At 49.8% G+C, this 16815-nt stretch overlaps 1 protein-coding gene across 3 annotated transcripts in view; it reads right to left on the bottom strand.

Moving 5' to 3' along the window:
* The window catches only part of ets1 (v-ets avian erythroblastosis virus E26 oncogene homolog 1), a 30936-nt gene extending 14376 nt beyond the window's left edge, over positions 1–16560 (bottom strand). Inside the window, exons 1-3 of one of the 3 annotated variants that reach the window (XM_029001557.1) lie at positions 16503–16560; positions 14949–15081; positions 11501–11657 (exon numbers count right to left, since the gene is read on the bottom strand). In XM_029001557.1, coding sequence (XP_028857390.1) covers positions 11501–11657; positions 14949–15020 — 229 coding nt within the window. In that variant the 5' untranslated portion in view covers positions 15021–15081; positions 16503–16560. Of the gene's footprint in view, positions 1–2165; positions 2291–3372; positions 3774–11500; positions 11658–14948; positions 15082–16502 lie in introns of those variants that run through there. The other 2 variants (XM_029001558.1, XM_029001560.1) reach the window with 2 other exon arrangements.
* Between the last annotated feature and the right edge of the window lie 255 nt (positions 16561–16815).

The raw sequence follows: 16815 nt of genomic DNA, 5'->3' as shown, positions 1-16815 counted from the left end.
CAACATCTTGTGTTGAAATGAAGACGCCTCACGGCTCCGCATGTCTGCAAGACTCGTTTCGCATGCCAGGACGTTAAGGGAACGCCGCGCTCAGGCCGTGGCCGCCGCCGCAGCTCGCCGGTGGGGAGCGGTGATTGGAAAAGCAGCTCTGCGGCTGACTCCGAAAACAGGTGCATTCTGAACAAGCCTCCCCCGGCGCCGCTGACCTCCTCGGCGGTGCCACGCCGGTGATCTTAAAAACAGAGGCGCGCGCGCACGATGCTGCGCGGCCAGCCAGCACCGGATGGAGAAAGAAAGCGGAGACGCGCGGCGCGGGGACGAGGACAAAATCAGATGCTGCTGCCGCCGGGAGGAGGATCAGGCTCCCCAGGCCCTGCTCTACCGGCCGTCGGTAAGCAGAAACGTCCAGGAACAAGTAGGCCCTCCGCGCCGAGCGAAGGCCCCGGGGGGCAGACCGGCGGTGAGGCGTCGGGGCGCTACGGGGGGACTGTGACTCGGTAATTAGAACATGGCGGGCGTCTGGAACGAGACGAGCGCGGCACCGCGGCGACGCCACATCGGGGCTGGAGACCACGCGACGGGGGAGCATGTGGTCCGCAGAAGACTCCAGAACATATAAAATGCGGGGAGCAGAACTCGTCTGTCTTTGAAGGCGGGGTTCAGGGTTGCGGGCGCAGTCTGACTGGTAAGGTCTGTTCTGCCCGGCCGCGCCTTGCCATGGCACCTTGCCGCGTCCTTTAACGACGCAAACAACCGTCCACCATCGTTCCAGTGCTTTTAGACGTCCATTAACACACACACACACACACACGCCCCCCCCCCGACTTCTTTCTCTCTCCGCCGGAACCGCTCTCACACATGCTTACTATTTACCGCGCCGGCGTATCCAAAGGTGACACCTTTTATTACAGCTTTAAAGGGAACAATAAAGACTTGAGGTCCCCGGCATTCTGAAAAGGGGGGACCGGTTTAAGTGGCACGCACTCAGACGCGAGGGGGGGGGGTTCACCTGCGCGCGTCACGGCTCGGGCGGCGGCTCTACCGTGACTCCGGCCTGAAGAATGCGGCAGGCCCGCCTGACCCTCCAGCCCCGTCGAGGAGGGCGAGTTTCAGCAGTCGCGTCAGAGTTTCCGCGCGGGATTCTAATAAAGACGATCCCCTTTACCAAACCACCCACATCACACGACCCCCCCCCAACAAAAAAAAAAAAAAAAAAGCTGTTTGCACAGCTGCTAGGCTGCCGAGCCGTGAACGAAGGCGGTGTGGTTATGGCAGCGTTTGGCTTCGCTTGAAGCCCCCCCGACCGTCACACTTCTCACCGACCGGCGGCCACCATTCACCCCCCCCCCCATAGGGGCATCCCGATCCAGAGAGTTTACATTTACAGCATTTACCAGACGCCCTTATCCAGAGCGACTTACAATCAGTATTTACAGGGACAGTCTCCCCCCTGGAGACACTCAGGGTTAAGTGTCCTGCTCAGGGACACGATGGTAGTAAGTGGGGTTTGAACCCGGGTCTTCTGGTTCATAGGCGAGTGTGTTACCCGCTGGGCTACCACCACCCCATAGTCGATGCAGCATCAGATAACGGCCCGGCGATGGGTGGCCCACCCGTACCACAGACATTCCACCCCCTCACTGAACCCTGGGCACCGTTACAGGCGGCGACGCCCGGCTACCGGTAAAAACACGCCGAACCCAGAGCAGCGGTGAAGGTCGTCCAGGTCCGGCGCCGCCGCGAAGCCGAGGCCGTAGAACAAGCGGCCCTGATCACACACAGCCCGCCACGTCGGGTGATCCACGCCGATGCTGGCTGCTTTATCTGCCGATGTTGCCCTGATTGCTGTTGCGTCTACGTTCAGCTTGAACTGATAAACGCTCGGCGGAGACGAAACATCTCGCCCCGAAACAAATGCGTTTTGGAAACTCTTAACGGCCATTGCTTGTTTTATTGTACGCGATCGGGTTTCCGCGCATAAAACCACGCAAGTCATGCACGCATGGGATCGAACCTGGGGGCCGCTCCTTCCCATGACCTCGAATTACCCACCGCCCACCCCGCGGCGAAAGGGTTCAGCTGCGGGCCACGGGCAGAGGGGGGGGGGGGGGGGCGGGAAGGAGCTGCGGCGGCCATGCAGGCTGGCAGGCGGCGAGGGAGCGAACCTTGCGAAACGCTGGTCTGGCAAGGCCTCGGCAACCGTCAGCACTTCTCGTGTTTTACAACAGCGCGGTCTCCATCAGTCCGTGTGTGTGTGTGTGTGTGTGTGTGTGTGTGTGTGTGCCTCCTGCAGGTTGATTCACATTTCAGCATTCCACAGAGGCAGAGCGTGTTTTCACGTCACAGAAACAGAAACTGTTGCTAGCAAAGTCACTGGTTTACTCATCTGCCGCCGATCCAGCCAGGTACGGTGAACTCTGTCTGACCTCTCGGAATGGTGGGCGAGCAGGACGGACACACACACACACACACACACACACACAGACACAGACGTACGCGTAAACATACTAACACGCCCTACCAGCACAGCCTGGCACAGAGCTGAGGAGGTCAAGGAGGGGCAGCCCTACGCTGCCGCGGGGCAGGCCGGACCCGGGGGAGGATCCTGCCGACGGCACGAGACACACATGCCCCCAGCATCCCTGCCTGCGGCCCGGCGGGGAGGAGAGACAGCAGTTTACAACACGCAGGCATGACAACCAGGATAAAGTCGTACTTCACAGACAAAGAGACAAAAAAATAAACTGACCAGACAAGTACAAGAACAGAACAAACATAATGCAAAAAAACCAAACCCTTCCCCAAATCCAAAAATAAAACATGTGTGTGTGTATATATATATATATAGATAGAGAGAGGGAGAGAGAGAGAGAGAGAGAGAGAGAGAGAAAACGTGGTTAAACGCGGATAGTGCAGATCTGACAAAAAAAATCCAAAATCTAAAATAAAACCTGCGTGGCGCCGGTGGACTAAATGGAGCAGACGACACCGCCTGCAGCCGGACTCTCTGTTATGAAAAAAAAAAAAATCGAAATAAAAACCCCGAAGTTCCACAGCCTCGTTATCCGCCGTCCCGCTTAACGCAGATGAATAATTGACGCCTGCGCACCAGATGCCGGACAAGGGAGCGGTCGCTATTAACTCAGCATTAGGGTGATATTAAATGCGATTAGTATTAACAATAATGGTGACACACGTTGTTTGTCGTTTGATCGTTAAACCCGAGGTTCCCGGCCTCGGGGATGTGACAGGGCGGGTGGGTGTGCGGGAGGTGAAGTGTCCCGTTACTTTTTCACCGCTCCATCACTCCCCGCCGCTCTCATCCCGCACTCCGCGACGCGGAGGCGTCGTGACCAGAAACGCAACACTCACCGTCCATCTTCTCCGATTTTATGATGGTTAACGTCGGTTTCACGTCAACGGCCGCCGTCATGGTCGCGCGAGTAAGTCCGCGAAAAATTAAAAAAAAAAAAAAAAATTCAAGGTTTTATGTTGGGTTTTTTTTGGGGTTTTTTTTTCCTCCCTTCCACTCCGACAAAGTCAGACTCCTTTCCGAGATTTCCCCTTCCCGGCAAGATACAATTCGGCCGATGCGTAATTTCTACAGTAGAAACTTCCCCCTCTCTCTCTCTCTCTCTCTCTCTCTCTCTCTCTCTCTCTCTCTCTCTCTCTCTCCCTCCGCCGCCGTCAGGGCGTTTCTGTCTCGGTCCCGTGCGGAAGAGACGTCCTCCACGCGGCCGCGGCGCTGCGACGTCGGCGACGCCACGACCGGGGGTGGGGGCGAGAGGGGGCGGCGTTTCAAATTCCTCGCGCCGGCTACGCTCACGTCATTTACACATGCGTACAAATAGAATAAAAAAAAGAGAAAAGAGAGAGAGAGAGAGAGGGAGGGAGAGAGAGAGAGAGGAAGCGCGTCCCGACTCGCTGCCGGGATACTTCCTGCTCCGTTTCCTATGCGCTCCGGGTCGCGCCGCGTTCGCCATCAGCCCGCCGGGCGATGACGTGAAACGACGCACAGTGGCCTTATTCATGCGAGGACAGCTGTTGGGAGCACATCTGTTTCAGGGCGCCGGAATAAAAAAAAAAAAAAAAGAGGCTGATGTTGCCATGAAGAATGGCCGGAATGGAGCGGTCCCCCGCTCACACCTGACACGAACTCTACATGCCTTCCGACGGCAGGAGGAAACCGGAGAGCCCGGAGGAGACCCGTGCCGGCACGGGGAGTGCCGTGGAATCGATTTAAATGTCCATTTCAGCAAAGCACAAAGCCTTCAATGTCCACCAATGAGAACTAGGTTATTTGAAGGCCCTCACAGTTGGATTAACCATACATTCGTGTCCTTTCAAATGCCTCAGTGTTCCCCTCAGGCCCAATGTTAGCATTATTTCACACCCATTATGTTTTTTTATGGCAGTCACGAGTCTGAGTTTGTCTCATTGGTCGTTCTTGTGCATCACTCGTGGCCTATAGCTGTTTTTCTGGCAATCGACCAAAAGAATTGGAAATCAGCTCCAGGCCTTTGGCAGATGCCCTTACGATCAGTAGATAGAGTAAATACTCAGGGTTAAGTGTCCTTCTCAGGGACACAATGGTAGTAAGTGGGGTTTGAACCTGTAACACTTTTTAGTCTCTGGTTCATTGGCGAGTGTGTTCCCCACTGGGCTACTTCCACCTGCTCGCAACCTCCTCACACAGGAAGTGGGCATTTATTGTAGCCTTTTGTCTACCCTGAACTTATTTAAAATACGTAATATGTTAAAAAAAAATCGTCCTTATCTTTAGTCCATATTGAATAGGGCATCGATAGAATTAATTTAAGCAAAGACCCACACAACAAATCCAGAGACCAAGACATGGAAAGCGGTGAGGGATGATGGGGCAACAGTTCCCTGCCCCAAATAAGTGAGGGTACTTTGCAATTTTGGCGGAAGTCGAGCGAAATGATGTTTGGAACGTGGCTGTCCGAGACAATAGAAGGCGTCACCCCCCGACAACGCATGCGGGCGCGGGGGGCAGACTAATTACCTCCCCCGAACTGCCCGCCGCTACGAGTCTGCCAAACTATTATAACCGGCCTTCCTACAGAATAACCTTATTACATCATGCGGTATCGAGCCGCCTCAAAACAAAAGCCTGGCGCATATCTTCAAATGGGATCGGGCGGATTTGGGAGCCGGCGCTATTGATCACGTATGGATTTCTAAGCAGGGATCCTGCGCAGGCTCCATTAGCCAGCCTGGATAGTGTTTCACTTGACAGATATGAGCTATAGTGGAAACCGGCGAGCCTAGCAGCGGGATTCTGCGGCCGTCTCCTCGCCAGGGGCCGTCGGGGAGATGTTGGGGGGGGATGTTAGGGAGTCACCTCTCACTTCATCCAGCCACTCATTCATTCGGCCACACTCATTCGTTCACCCCTCCCGACCCCCAGCCCCGCCTCCCCCCAGCCCCTTTTTTGTTTTTTGTCTTAATGAGCTGGTTGTATGTACTCTTAAAAGACAGCCGGGGCCCTTCTGCGCCCAGGGGCGGCCATTAAAACTAATGGCACTGCTGACTAATATCTGGACCGGAGCTCACTGAGTGCCCTTTTCTGTGAAGGAGGGAGGGCGGGCATCGGCCGTGCTTGAATAGCGCTTCGACGTTGCTTTGTCTCGGAAGCGGATTCGGCAATAACGCCCCTGACGCAGCAGACGAAATGAATCGTATATGGCAGCCCGGTCAACAGGCACCGAATTAAATCTATGTTATGTAACATCTGAAACAGTTGATTGAAAAGAAAGTGCTTCCATTTTGCCAATCCTTTCATAGACATGGAAAAAGGTTTCAAAAAGATGGAAGGATAACAATGGTGGAAGGGCACAAAAACACCGCAGAGTGAATAAACAGGCGTCCATTTATTCCAGACGCTCTGAGACACTTTGCACTCCGTTCGGGCAAAATAAGTTCCGTCACTCGTGCACAGGGGATGTTGGTGATTCGTTCTAGCGAAGACACGACCCTCGTTGATTCCTACAAAACACGCTGTTTCCAGGATACAGCCACAAGTAAAATCCTCCCTCATCCACGGTGGTGAAGGGGGGAATGTGCCGTGTTTTGGTGCCGCTGCCACCGGCCGTGGGAATTACGGCATTTCTGAAAAGGGCTTCAGTGATGATGAAAAAAAAAAAAAAATTGTACTTCCAGACCCAATTTGATGTCGTTTTCTAAAAAGCTGACATGTCCACCGGGTGAATGCCGTTGCCATGGTTTTAACAGTTAGCCGCCGATATGACACCAGAATGGCCGAGGTTAGCTCTGCCATGTGCTGGCGAGTAGGTCGGCCTGCATTAACATGGAGATACAGAATTATTCCGCGCAAAATTACCTGGTTTTTACTCAGCAGTACAAATGTGCAGCTGTTGAGTGTATATTAGTGTGTATTTCCATACACACATATATGTATGTATGTATGTATGTGTGTGTTATAGAATCCATTCATTTACACACACACAATCACACACACAGGCCGACGAAAGGCCATAAAACTCCTGTACCCTGTCCTGCCTCCCTGTCTGCGGATGCCACAGTCTGGCCACGGTCCTGCTGAGATCACAGAGACCCTGTGGGGACAGGAGGGAGGGGGGGGGGGCTGCCGTGCCACTGTGGCCTGCTGGAGGGGGCGGGCCCCTGAACAAAGGGCCGGTTCTTTCTGATCAATTAGCCCGGTTGAAAAGGACATCCATCTTTACTATTAGCGACACCACGTGCCCCCCATTCAGTGCATTGTGTATGTAATTAAATTACAACTCCCATCTCCTCCTCCTGCTCAGGGTATCTGTGCCTCTGAGACCTCCTCCTCCCTCATTGTGGATTTCTGTGTGTGTGTGGTTTAGACTTATTTATAAATGTCTATATGAAGATTTTTATAAATTTTTTTTGCTGTCCATCAACCAGAAAGAAGGTTACTAGAATTAGATTTCAATTAAAGATTGTTTTTGTGTGTGTGTATTGGGATAATTGTGTATAATAAACAGCTCACATTTTTATAACCCTCTTTCCTAACAATGAACATGTCATCATGTGTGTGCCTGAGTGTGTGTGCCCACATGACACCTCCAGGGTCTCCAGCCTTCTAGGATAGCACTCAGCCTAATAACTGCCGTGGATCTTTTCTCTGTTCCATTGATCACAAAGGTCAGGGGGTCGGGTTCATTATGAATTTTTCATACGCATTAGGGAGGCCTCCCAGAAGATTCTGACAATTCACACTCACTAAAAATGGAATTACAGCCAGCTACAATTGTGCCTTGGGTGAGTTCAACAGGACTGAGCAACGACAGCAAAGTCAAAAGATGTCCTGTTTGACGTTCCATCTTTTTCCACTGATCTAGATTCAGTTTTGACCAGGTTTCTGTTACTTCCCACCCCAGATCATATTGGATTTCCTCCTCTAATGCTGGTAGGCATTAGTTGGATTTGTGCTCTGAGACAAAAAAAAAAAGCCCTGGAGCAATAAAAAAAAAAAAAAAAGGCTCCCCCGTTATATGTCATATTAAATCACTTTTATACTAATAAAAAAAAAAAGTGTTGGTGTGCGGTAATGACCCTTTTAACCGGCCTAGCCATACGGATGGAAGGGCTCAGGTTAGAAGAAAAATACAAATACAACAATCCATGACGAGTGTAACTGAATAAAGCAGCCAGGCTTTCATAAAGCGGTTAGTGGCTATTCCTGAGCTACAGACTTCCCAAAGTAACATGAGTGAGGCATGGCTCCGCCTCCTCGCCCGCTCTCTCTCTCTCTCTCTCTCTCTCTCTCTCTTCCCTCTTGTTTTGTTTTATAGTCGGGGGAAGTGTGCGCGGCCCTGATTAGCATCGCTGTTTCCTCCTTTCCCATAACCTCCAGACCCCCGCCGGCCCGCTGTTTACTTTTGGAAATAAAAAATGGGCCGGCGCCCGCGAGGACGTGCCCCTCGTCAGAGACTCCCAGCCCCCACGCGGCCCGGAGTCCTCCAGAACACCCGCTTTCTGCGTTCCTCCTCGCCCGTCCGCGCGGCGCTGCCGTCCGGGGCCCTTCTGACATTCTCAACTCTCTCTCCAGCTGTCAGATCGCATGGCATGAAACCTCGGCCAGTGGTCCCTGGGAGCAGGATCGCAGCTGTTCACCTCGAGAGAAAAGGCGGCTTTTAAAAGTGCACAACGAGCACCAAACTGGAGCGGCATTTTGGAGATGTCGATAAAACGCAACCACTTTCCAGAGAAGCCATTGCTCCTCCATCCAGAGTTCTGTGACCTATGAATCCAATAAAAAAGGTCTGAAATACCACTTCACGTGAGCGTCAAAACGTCTTATTTTTAACCATCGTGTTTGCACTGAGCATATTTTCTATACACAATTAGAATTTTCATGATGTGACGGTTCGCGGGAAGATGGCTAGTGAGGCTGTAAAAAAACGTGTGGAGCACAGTATGTCCAACAAAAAAAAAGAAGTATGCACAGGAGCATGTGTGTGTGTGTGTGTGTGTGTGTGAGTGCACATCTGTACGTGCAGTTTCTCGTGCAGAGGTGTGTGTGAAAAGGGCCTGCAGTGTGTTGGGGTGATACCGCACACCGGTTCGGTTGAGAGGATCTCTAAGTGGGCGTTTATGAGCAGACGGTGTTGAGCGAATGTTCTCAGGGTTTGTGTGTGTGTGTGTGTGTGTGTGTGTAAGAAATGACAGCAGACATACGCTGGTGTAAACAGGAGCGTGGCATGGCAGATGTCAGAGACAGCAGGCCGCGTGCCAAGCTGGGCTCTTTGAAACACATCTGGCCCCTGCTGAAGAAGCCGTCTTTAAAGGCGGCCCCGAGCGCGCTACTCCGCTTCTCTCCATTCGCACATGCCCTTCTCATTCCAGCACACTTTTTTTTTTAAATACATGATGTGGCATTTCATATTGCCCAGATGCACATTTCATGCTTTTAATGGCACGCACCTGTGTTATAACCAGCCCATAATTTTAAGCCCAGCTCAGGTGGGACGAAGGAGCGAAATGCGCGGCCCCGTTCACGGCTCGAGACACGTATTTTACATTTCACAGGGCGCCCGGGCACTGCCATCCCATTCCTTTCAAGTGAGGAATGGCAGATCGCGGCCTCTGTTCTTAATTATGCAGTAAAAGAAACTGCTTTTACTTATTAAGAAAAAAAACATTACAAGCCACCATACAAAAATACACTAATGTGTTTGAAGGGAGGATGGGAAAAAAAAACCTTAATTCAAGCATCTTCCAAAGAGGTTCTTGGTAGAGGCTAAATTCATTTGATTTCTTTTGTGCTGCAATAAGCCAAAAGTCTCTCAAGTAGGAGTAATATACCTCTTATGAATAAAACCAGAGTGTAGGAACTTTGCATTGTGCGTAGTGTGGAGTCGTAGTGTGAATGCATCTATGGTGACACAGTCACCTGTTTCCTCCCTTTTCATGTCTATTGTCTTGTTGTGTGTCACATTCAAACATGGATACACCAGTGGGATTGTCTTCCTATGCATGTTTTTATGTTGATGTATGTTGGGAATGTCCATAATGCCACACAATTACATGAAATGACAATTACATAAAAATATATTTATGTAAAAAAAAAAGTTGACAGAAAGATGAACAAAGATATTTAAAAACTTTACATTATAAGCACTAAGCATTTCCATTACTTAACACACATACAGATAAAGCAGACGCTCATTAGCGTTTCCCAGGTTTCCAAGCCAGAGTTCACATAAAAAGATCTGAAGGTGTTCTGAGTGGAAATGTCAGCGTGTTTCGGTTTGAGTAAGCTACAGATTCTTGGGTGTGACACACTGCTGGTGTAGCTGTTCGTGAAAAAGATGAAAACGTACCACAAGCTTTTTTTTGTGCTCTGAGACTCGGGTAACCGGCAAACAGAAGAAAAACAAAGATGGGGTCGGGTATTCGGCTTAGATTGACAAATAAATGTTAATATCAAACTAATACACAGTGTGGATCTCAGAAAAGCTAATATTGAATTTGCACTCCTCTGGGCGACCATTAGTCTCATTTGCAGTGCGAGATAAAGGATTGGCTCCTTGGCTCCTTATGAATACAAGCAGGCCCTAAGATCCTGAGGGGAGGGATCAAACGGTCGTTTTTTTCCACTCGTCCATGTTTATGTCCGAGGTTTGTTCGTCGGGACCACTCGAGGCTCGATGAGAGTGTGTCTCCAGCAACAAACATCAGAAAATCCCATCAAATCCAGCCGCGGCCCAATCCCCCAGAGTCCCCGAGGCTTGGGAAAAGGACGGCCGCTTTTGCGCCCTTGGACCCGCGTGCCCTCGTGTACAGTCTGGGAGGTGACGGAAGAAAGCTGGTGCCCCCGCAACCCCCCCAACCTCGCCCCCTGCAGACATGTGGCATGTGTCCCCGTCCCCTGCATAAATCAGTAATAAAAGCGAGGGGAGGCCGGAGTCAAGCGGAGGCAATGCACTGGGAGGAATGTTCCAGTTTTAAATAAATGGAGGGATGGAAATGCAGGGCTGAAAAATGCGGGGCATGCCTCGTCCCGACCGTCATCATCACAAGCCGCCACCCCCTAGTGAGGAGTTGAGGGAGGCGAGGGCATCTGGTAAAGGCATCACCCTGGGGTCAACAACCCTACTGTCCCCAAGAGAGCGGAGCTACCTCTTCCACACTGTGTTCATTTTTCACCCCTACTGAAAGGCCGTCTATTTGCAGTAGAAACTTCATCAGGAATGCAGCCTATTTAACAAGTTCTGTCCCAGTGAAGCAACATTTTGTTTGAATTTTTTGGTTGTCATTTATTTTCAATGAAAAATGGATGCTATATAAAAAAAATGTATCATACTTAAAGGTACTTATCATGAAAGATTCACTTTGTAAGCTCCCCTAGCCTGTCTATGGTCCTGCAGTGGCTAGAAATGGCGATATGTAGAAAGAGTGCTTTGGCCATTCTGCTTCGCCGTTCAGAGAGCCCCTTGTCCCCTTATGTCGTCATAAAGGGAAAGGCTACCTCTTGTTTCGTTATCTCCACTGACCGACGTGGCTTCCAAATGTGTGAAGCATTGCAACTGCTCGGTGATTAGTTGTAAAAATTAGCACAAATGTATTGTTTTAGTTCAATGGGTTAATTTTACTTTACTGGAAAAACGTAGACACGACATCCTCTCTGTGCGAAACATTGTGGTTGGTGAATGGCGTTGATGACGTCATTTCCGCAAATGCCCCCCCAACTTCTACAGGCCGCTCTCCTCCTCGTACCGCCTCACTCCACCTCATTAGCATTTAAAGCGACACACACCGAAATGGCTCATTCTGGGGAAATCTCCTCCTGGGACTGGCCAAACGTTGCTGTGATTCTACACCAAGGCTGAATTTCGGAAAGATACTTATAGATATGGTATTAGGGGACCACTAAGAACGATATATAAAAAAATTGTCCTGTCAGGGGACCTTTTTATGTAACGTAGATAAAATGTCCATCCAGGTAGTTCAGCACCCAAGTTCTTACCCGTAGTGCAGAACTCTGGACCATTGGGGACTTCCTGCAGGGTGACGTCCTGGGCGTAGAGGGGTCGAGGAGGGTGCATCTGTAGGGGGTGACAAGCCGGCGGAAGCTGGGCCTGTTGGCCCATGGGAGCGGACATGACTACTCCACCAGTCTGCCTCTGAAAGGGCAAAGAGACAAATTCAATATTAACACACAGCCCCAACGTGCGTGTAAACCGCCAGGTCATAGAGACGATATATATTTTGCCCCTATAAAGTACACATGCACCCGGGCCAAGCCAGGGATTCTGGTGAGGTTTATCAGAAGCCCCATTCTTGTTCGAGGAACCACGTTATCATTTTAATGCGGAGGCCAGTAAACGTCAGCTAAAAATAGACAAGTGCGGCTGCTCGCACCCTCTGCTGCTGCATTTTGTTTCAAATGTAAATTTTCTGGTCGGGGGGCTTCTCTGGTCATTTTATCCCCTTGATCTCGTCAGACATCAGGAAAGGGAAGTAACCGTACGACGAGAGAGAGGAACACTGCTGACTCCGGCAATGCGATATGAATTTTACTGCAGATAGTCCAGGCTCAGATAAAAAGAAATGAGGGGGGGGTTTGAGTCAAAATCACCCCCTTTTGATGCTATTTTTGGAGCATAATGTCTATTGAAACTGTCAAGAGATTGCTTTCTTCATTCCAGTGCTGATGCCATTGTGTGGGGCTGTATATGTTCCGCAAAGAAGAATCGCTCATGGTGCGTTTCCATCTTGTTCTGGAGGCGGGGAATAAACTGTTTCTTGCGAGAAACAATGGTAAAGCTCGGAGATTAAAATGTCTGGGACACAACCATCAACCCCTGGGTTATGGGAACGGACACGCGCTGACATGAGCCGGGCTGAAAGTCCAGCGGCAATGGCGGGCGTGGAGTGGCGACACGTACGCACGGGCTGCAGCTCCTGACCGCGCTCCCCCCATCTACCGTCTACGGCGATCACTGCCGGCAGACGGCGGTTTTATAGGAGCGAGGCGGCGGGTGCCTGACTGACCGCCCATCTGATAAGGACGCCCTGTTAGCTCAAGGCTTGGCTATCACTCCTGGCCTGTCTTCAGGAGTCTGGCTGGGGAGCAGCTGCAATCTCCAATGCCGTCTCTGTCTGTAGCACCACTGCCGCTTGCCCTGGTGGGAGAGTGGCCTACAAAAGCCCGAACTGGACCAAATTATATCCAACCGTCCCAGCCCCACAGTGGAAAATACATTTAGGATTGTGAGTTACGGCGCAATCTGCTGATTAGATCCAGTTGCATTACGCCTTAGCTCATGAGGATATAGGCCATAAATGTAAGATATGTACCATTTGTGTTGTGTTTGGTGTATGTTGCGGAATCCCACAAACATTGTCTGTTCAAGAGCCTTCCTTTAGTGCATGAACGGTGTTGCACTGAGTTTCTTCCATTAGGCTAGATGCTCTTAGCATCAGTTAGAAATAGTGGCCTTGGCTCTTGCATTACTTAATTTCATTTCACAGAGAACACACACGTCTTACCAGGAATACATAACATCATCAAACATCATCACAGTTCTTCCCAACATCATTGTGAAATGTTCGGACTGCTACAACCAGTCATTTGTCACATAAGACAACGATCCTTTCATATCAGGCTCTATGGAATTAGATACACAAGGTCACTGCTAAACTTTTACACCATACTATTTATAAAAGTGGCCTCAGGCTGAACAGGCCTTTGAGTCGAGGGACCTTTCTTCCTTAATGCTTTTCCTTGTTACTATTACATTTGGTATCTTTGGGGTTGAAGCCACTGTAATAATCACAACATAATTAATCAAAATCCCATTTGAATTTAATTGAAACACTACAGCACAGCACACGGTGACACAACAAATTGACTCCTCTGCTATTAACCATCACCCTTGGTGAGCAGTGGGCAGCCATGAAAGGCGCCCGGGTAGCAGAGGGTGGGGACGGTGCTTTGCTCAGTGGCACCTCAGTGGCACCTTGGCAGCCACTTGGCAGGACCTTGGAAACGGGTCTGTTTCCTTACCCACTACAACAGGTGCTGCTTTACAGCCTTAGAAGAAATATTTTACTAATATGTACATTACAGGCCAAAAGTTAGGACACCTTCTCATTCAATGGATTTTCTTTATTTTCATGACCATTTACGTTGGTAGATTCTCACTGAAGGCATCGAAACTATGAATGAACACATTTGGAGTTATGTACTAAAAAGCTGAAATAACTGAAAACATGTTTTATATTCTAGTTTATTCAAAATAGCCGCCCTTTGCTCTGATTACTGCTTTGCACACTCTTGGAATTCTCTCGATGAGCTTCAAGAGGACGTCACCTGAAATGGTTTTCCAACAGTCTTGAAGGAGTTCCCAGAGGTGTTTAGCACTTGTTGGTCCCTTTGCCTTCACTCTGCGGTCCAGCTCACCCCAAACCATCTGGATTGGGTTCAGGTCCGGTGACTGTGGAAGTCAGGTCTCCACTTTTTGTTAAGTACAGAACTCCACATGTGTTCATTCATAGTTTTGATGCCTTCAGTGAGAATCTACCAACGTAAATGGTCTCGAAAGTAAAGAAAACACATTGAATAAGAAGGTGTCCACACTTTTGGCCTGTACTGTATATGTGCCGATATGTTTATTTAATGTCCCTAACATGCATTTGTTCAAAACAAACTAATATTATTTCCATTTTGAACGTCATGTAAATTCAGAAAGCCTTTCTCTACTGTGGTGAGGTGGGCTTGATGTGCAGCCATCTCAATTTCAAAGGCCTGCAAGACCAGCCGGGCCAATTAGAGGTGCCGCAGCTTTACTCTGATGCTCACCATGCAAGGGCCAGGTCAGGCGGCGATTAGCATGTGACCTCCTCTCCTTTGGATAATGCATCCGCCTTCTGCATACAAATGGCCAAATGTCTTCCTGCCATTTCCATCACGTACCTTTTTCCCCGGCCTCACCTGAGAGGAATCCCAATGTCTCCCGCTTCCGCTGATCGCTTGCTTTGAGCAAAATGTTCTTTTCTCGGGGTACGGGTCGTGCTCACATGCACGCTAAACTGTCCCCACCTATCTGACCTTCTCTCGAGACTCAGGAAAATGGCTGCTCTTTTTGGCCTGACTATTGTGTGCTTCAATGCCTGTGGTTGATATGAGAAAATGAATCATTTTTTCATATTTTATTCATGTTGTAATGGCCATGTTGTGTCTTATAATTAGCCCGAATATGTAATGTAATCCATTTCCAGAACCTGGAAACACTCCACTGGTTAAAAGTTGAAGGTAAGTGCATCCGTGGGCCCTCGGCTAAACACCGGTAGCACGCCGACAGAGCGTAGTGATAGAATGCCGAGGTGGCTGCGCGAGCGAACTCCGCCGGACGTGTGGTAGGCAGCGTGCAGGGGGGGCAAACACAGGTGATTTACGACCGGGGTCTTACCATCGCTCCCAGGCGGTCGACAGGGTGAAGGGCTGGGTAGGCTGGAACTGGATCCACGTAGTAACTCATCATGGGGTCTAGAGAGGCCGGCGCTGGCGGGTGGACAGGCGGCAGTCGAGACGGGTGGATGGGCCTGTCAGAGGGATCAGCACACAGGCGAGGGCCGGGTGAGGTGAGAGGGCAACGGACCCCTATCAATCAGACGATGTTTATACAGGAGACAAGCCTCCACCGTGCAGAATGGAGGGCTGGATTAAAATTTAAAAAAAAATGTCCGCCGTCCCTGATCTGGTTTAGGTTCAGTTTGAGGGACGAAAAAAAAAAAATGTACGTTTGCACTGCAATGGCCCACAATGCATCTGTTCTCCCCCCTGCATGCTTCCCAGTCCTCCTTCAGTTTGGGGATTAATTAGGGGAGGTGATTTCCAAGTTAGGTTATCGCTGGTAGTCCCAGAAACAGGAAACGGCAGTGATGCAAGGAGATATCGCATTTACTCCCCTCATCAAAAGTAAATAAATGCACAAAAATTCCCACCCCGCAATGAAATATATCATAAACGTATATCTGGCTGAGGTCCGGCTCTTCCGATGCAGGGCCTGTCTGTTATGTTGGTTTGAATGTATTTGAATGACTACTTAGCCGAGGAAAATTACCATAGGATGCTGAGACGGGATAACTTACAGACGCGTGTAGCGGAATGACGGATGGCCGGAGGTGGCTTCAGAAGGGGAGAAAACGCAGCGTTTTTCAGCTAGAGGAGATAACAGCGAAGAAGCTCAAGCGCAGCGTTGCCTGGTGTCCCGCCCGCTCTCCCTCCCTCCTTCCCTCCCTCCCTCTCTCCTGCCATCTCTTTATCATTGTTTACTAGCGGCGGCGTGAGCCGCCAGAGCCGGAGCCCAGCTGTGGGGATTATGTTTCTGGAGGGATCTCAGGACGTGGGCAGTGACAGCCAGCAGAATGGCTCTCTCCCTCACCTAAAACATCCTCAGACGCACCTAAGAGCCATGTGTGTGTGTGTGTGTGTGTGTGTGTGTTTAAAGGGAACATCTTGAAGTGCTTAGAGAAAAAGCAGCTGATGTTACAAAAAAGTTTGGAGAGGTTCTGCTCCACATCATTCCTGAAGATGCTGCAGAATGTCTCCATAACAAGCCATCATCACTCTCTTTCATTCTGATAAATCATTACAACAAGAAACATATTCATTCAGTGCAGCATGGCAACATGGTATATGATCAATAGAGTTAAATTACAATAATTTCTGTGATAAGTTAAATTAAGTCACGTTCCATTCAAACACAAATCTAATTTGCCATAAAACATAATAATTGTTTTGCTTAAATCTCTTGGAATGAATTAGAATCATGTCAACTCATTAATAAGACAAAACTTGATTTTCCAAAGTTCCAGAATGAAAAGGCAAGTTTCAACCCGGTAAACGTTCGTTACAATCTGGACGTATTTTGTCCACCCGCATTCCGTCTCTATATTTCTGGGGGGGAAATGAATAATAATAGCAGTATTAATATGAAAAAAAATGTATAAAAACCTCTCACCTCCGCGCAGCGCACAGTCTTCCTGCAGGAACCGGCCGCGCTGTCAGCACTGCGGTACCTGCTCTGCCCGGGCTGGGACGTCGGAGCAGGAGGGATAAAACGCACTTGCCCCGGATTTAGTCCCGCCCCCCCCCTCCAATTACCGGGGTCCAACCGCAGCGGCTCTCCTCCCGTTTCCACGACGCGTCTTTACGCGCGCGCGTGCGTGCGTGCGTGCGTGCGTGCGGTGAACGTACGCGCCTTGTTAAAAACAAACAAAAAAAAACGAATAGTTAGGTGAAGTTGCGCTGACTGGAAGAAGTTAAACACGATT

This window comes from Denticeps clupeoides, chromosome 13 (assembly GCF_900700375.1).
Source record: "Denticeps clupeoides chromosome 13, fDenClu1.1, whole genome shotgun sequence".
NCBI lineage: Eukaryota > Metazoa > Chordata > Actinopteri > Clupeiformes > Denticipitidae > Denticeps > Denticeps clupeoides.
Note: the sequence above shows the minus strand (reverse complement) of the source record. Positions and strands in the feature narration are given on the sequence as shown.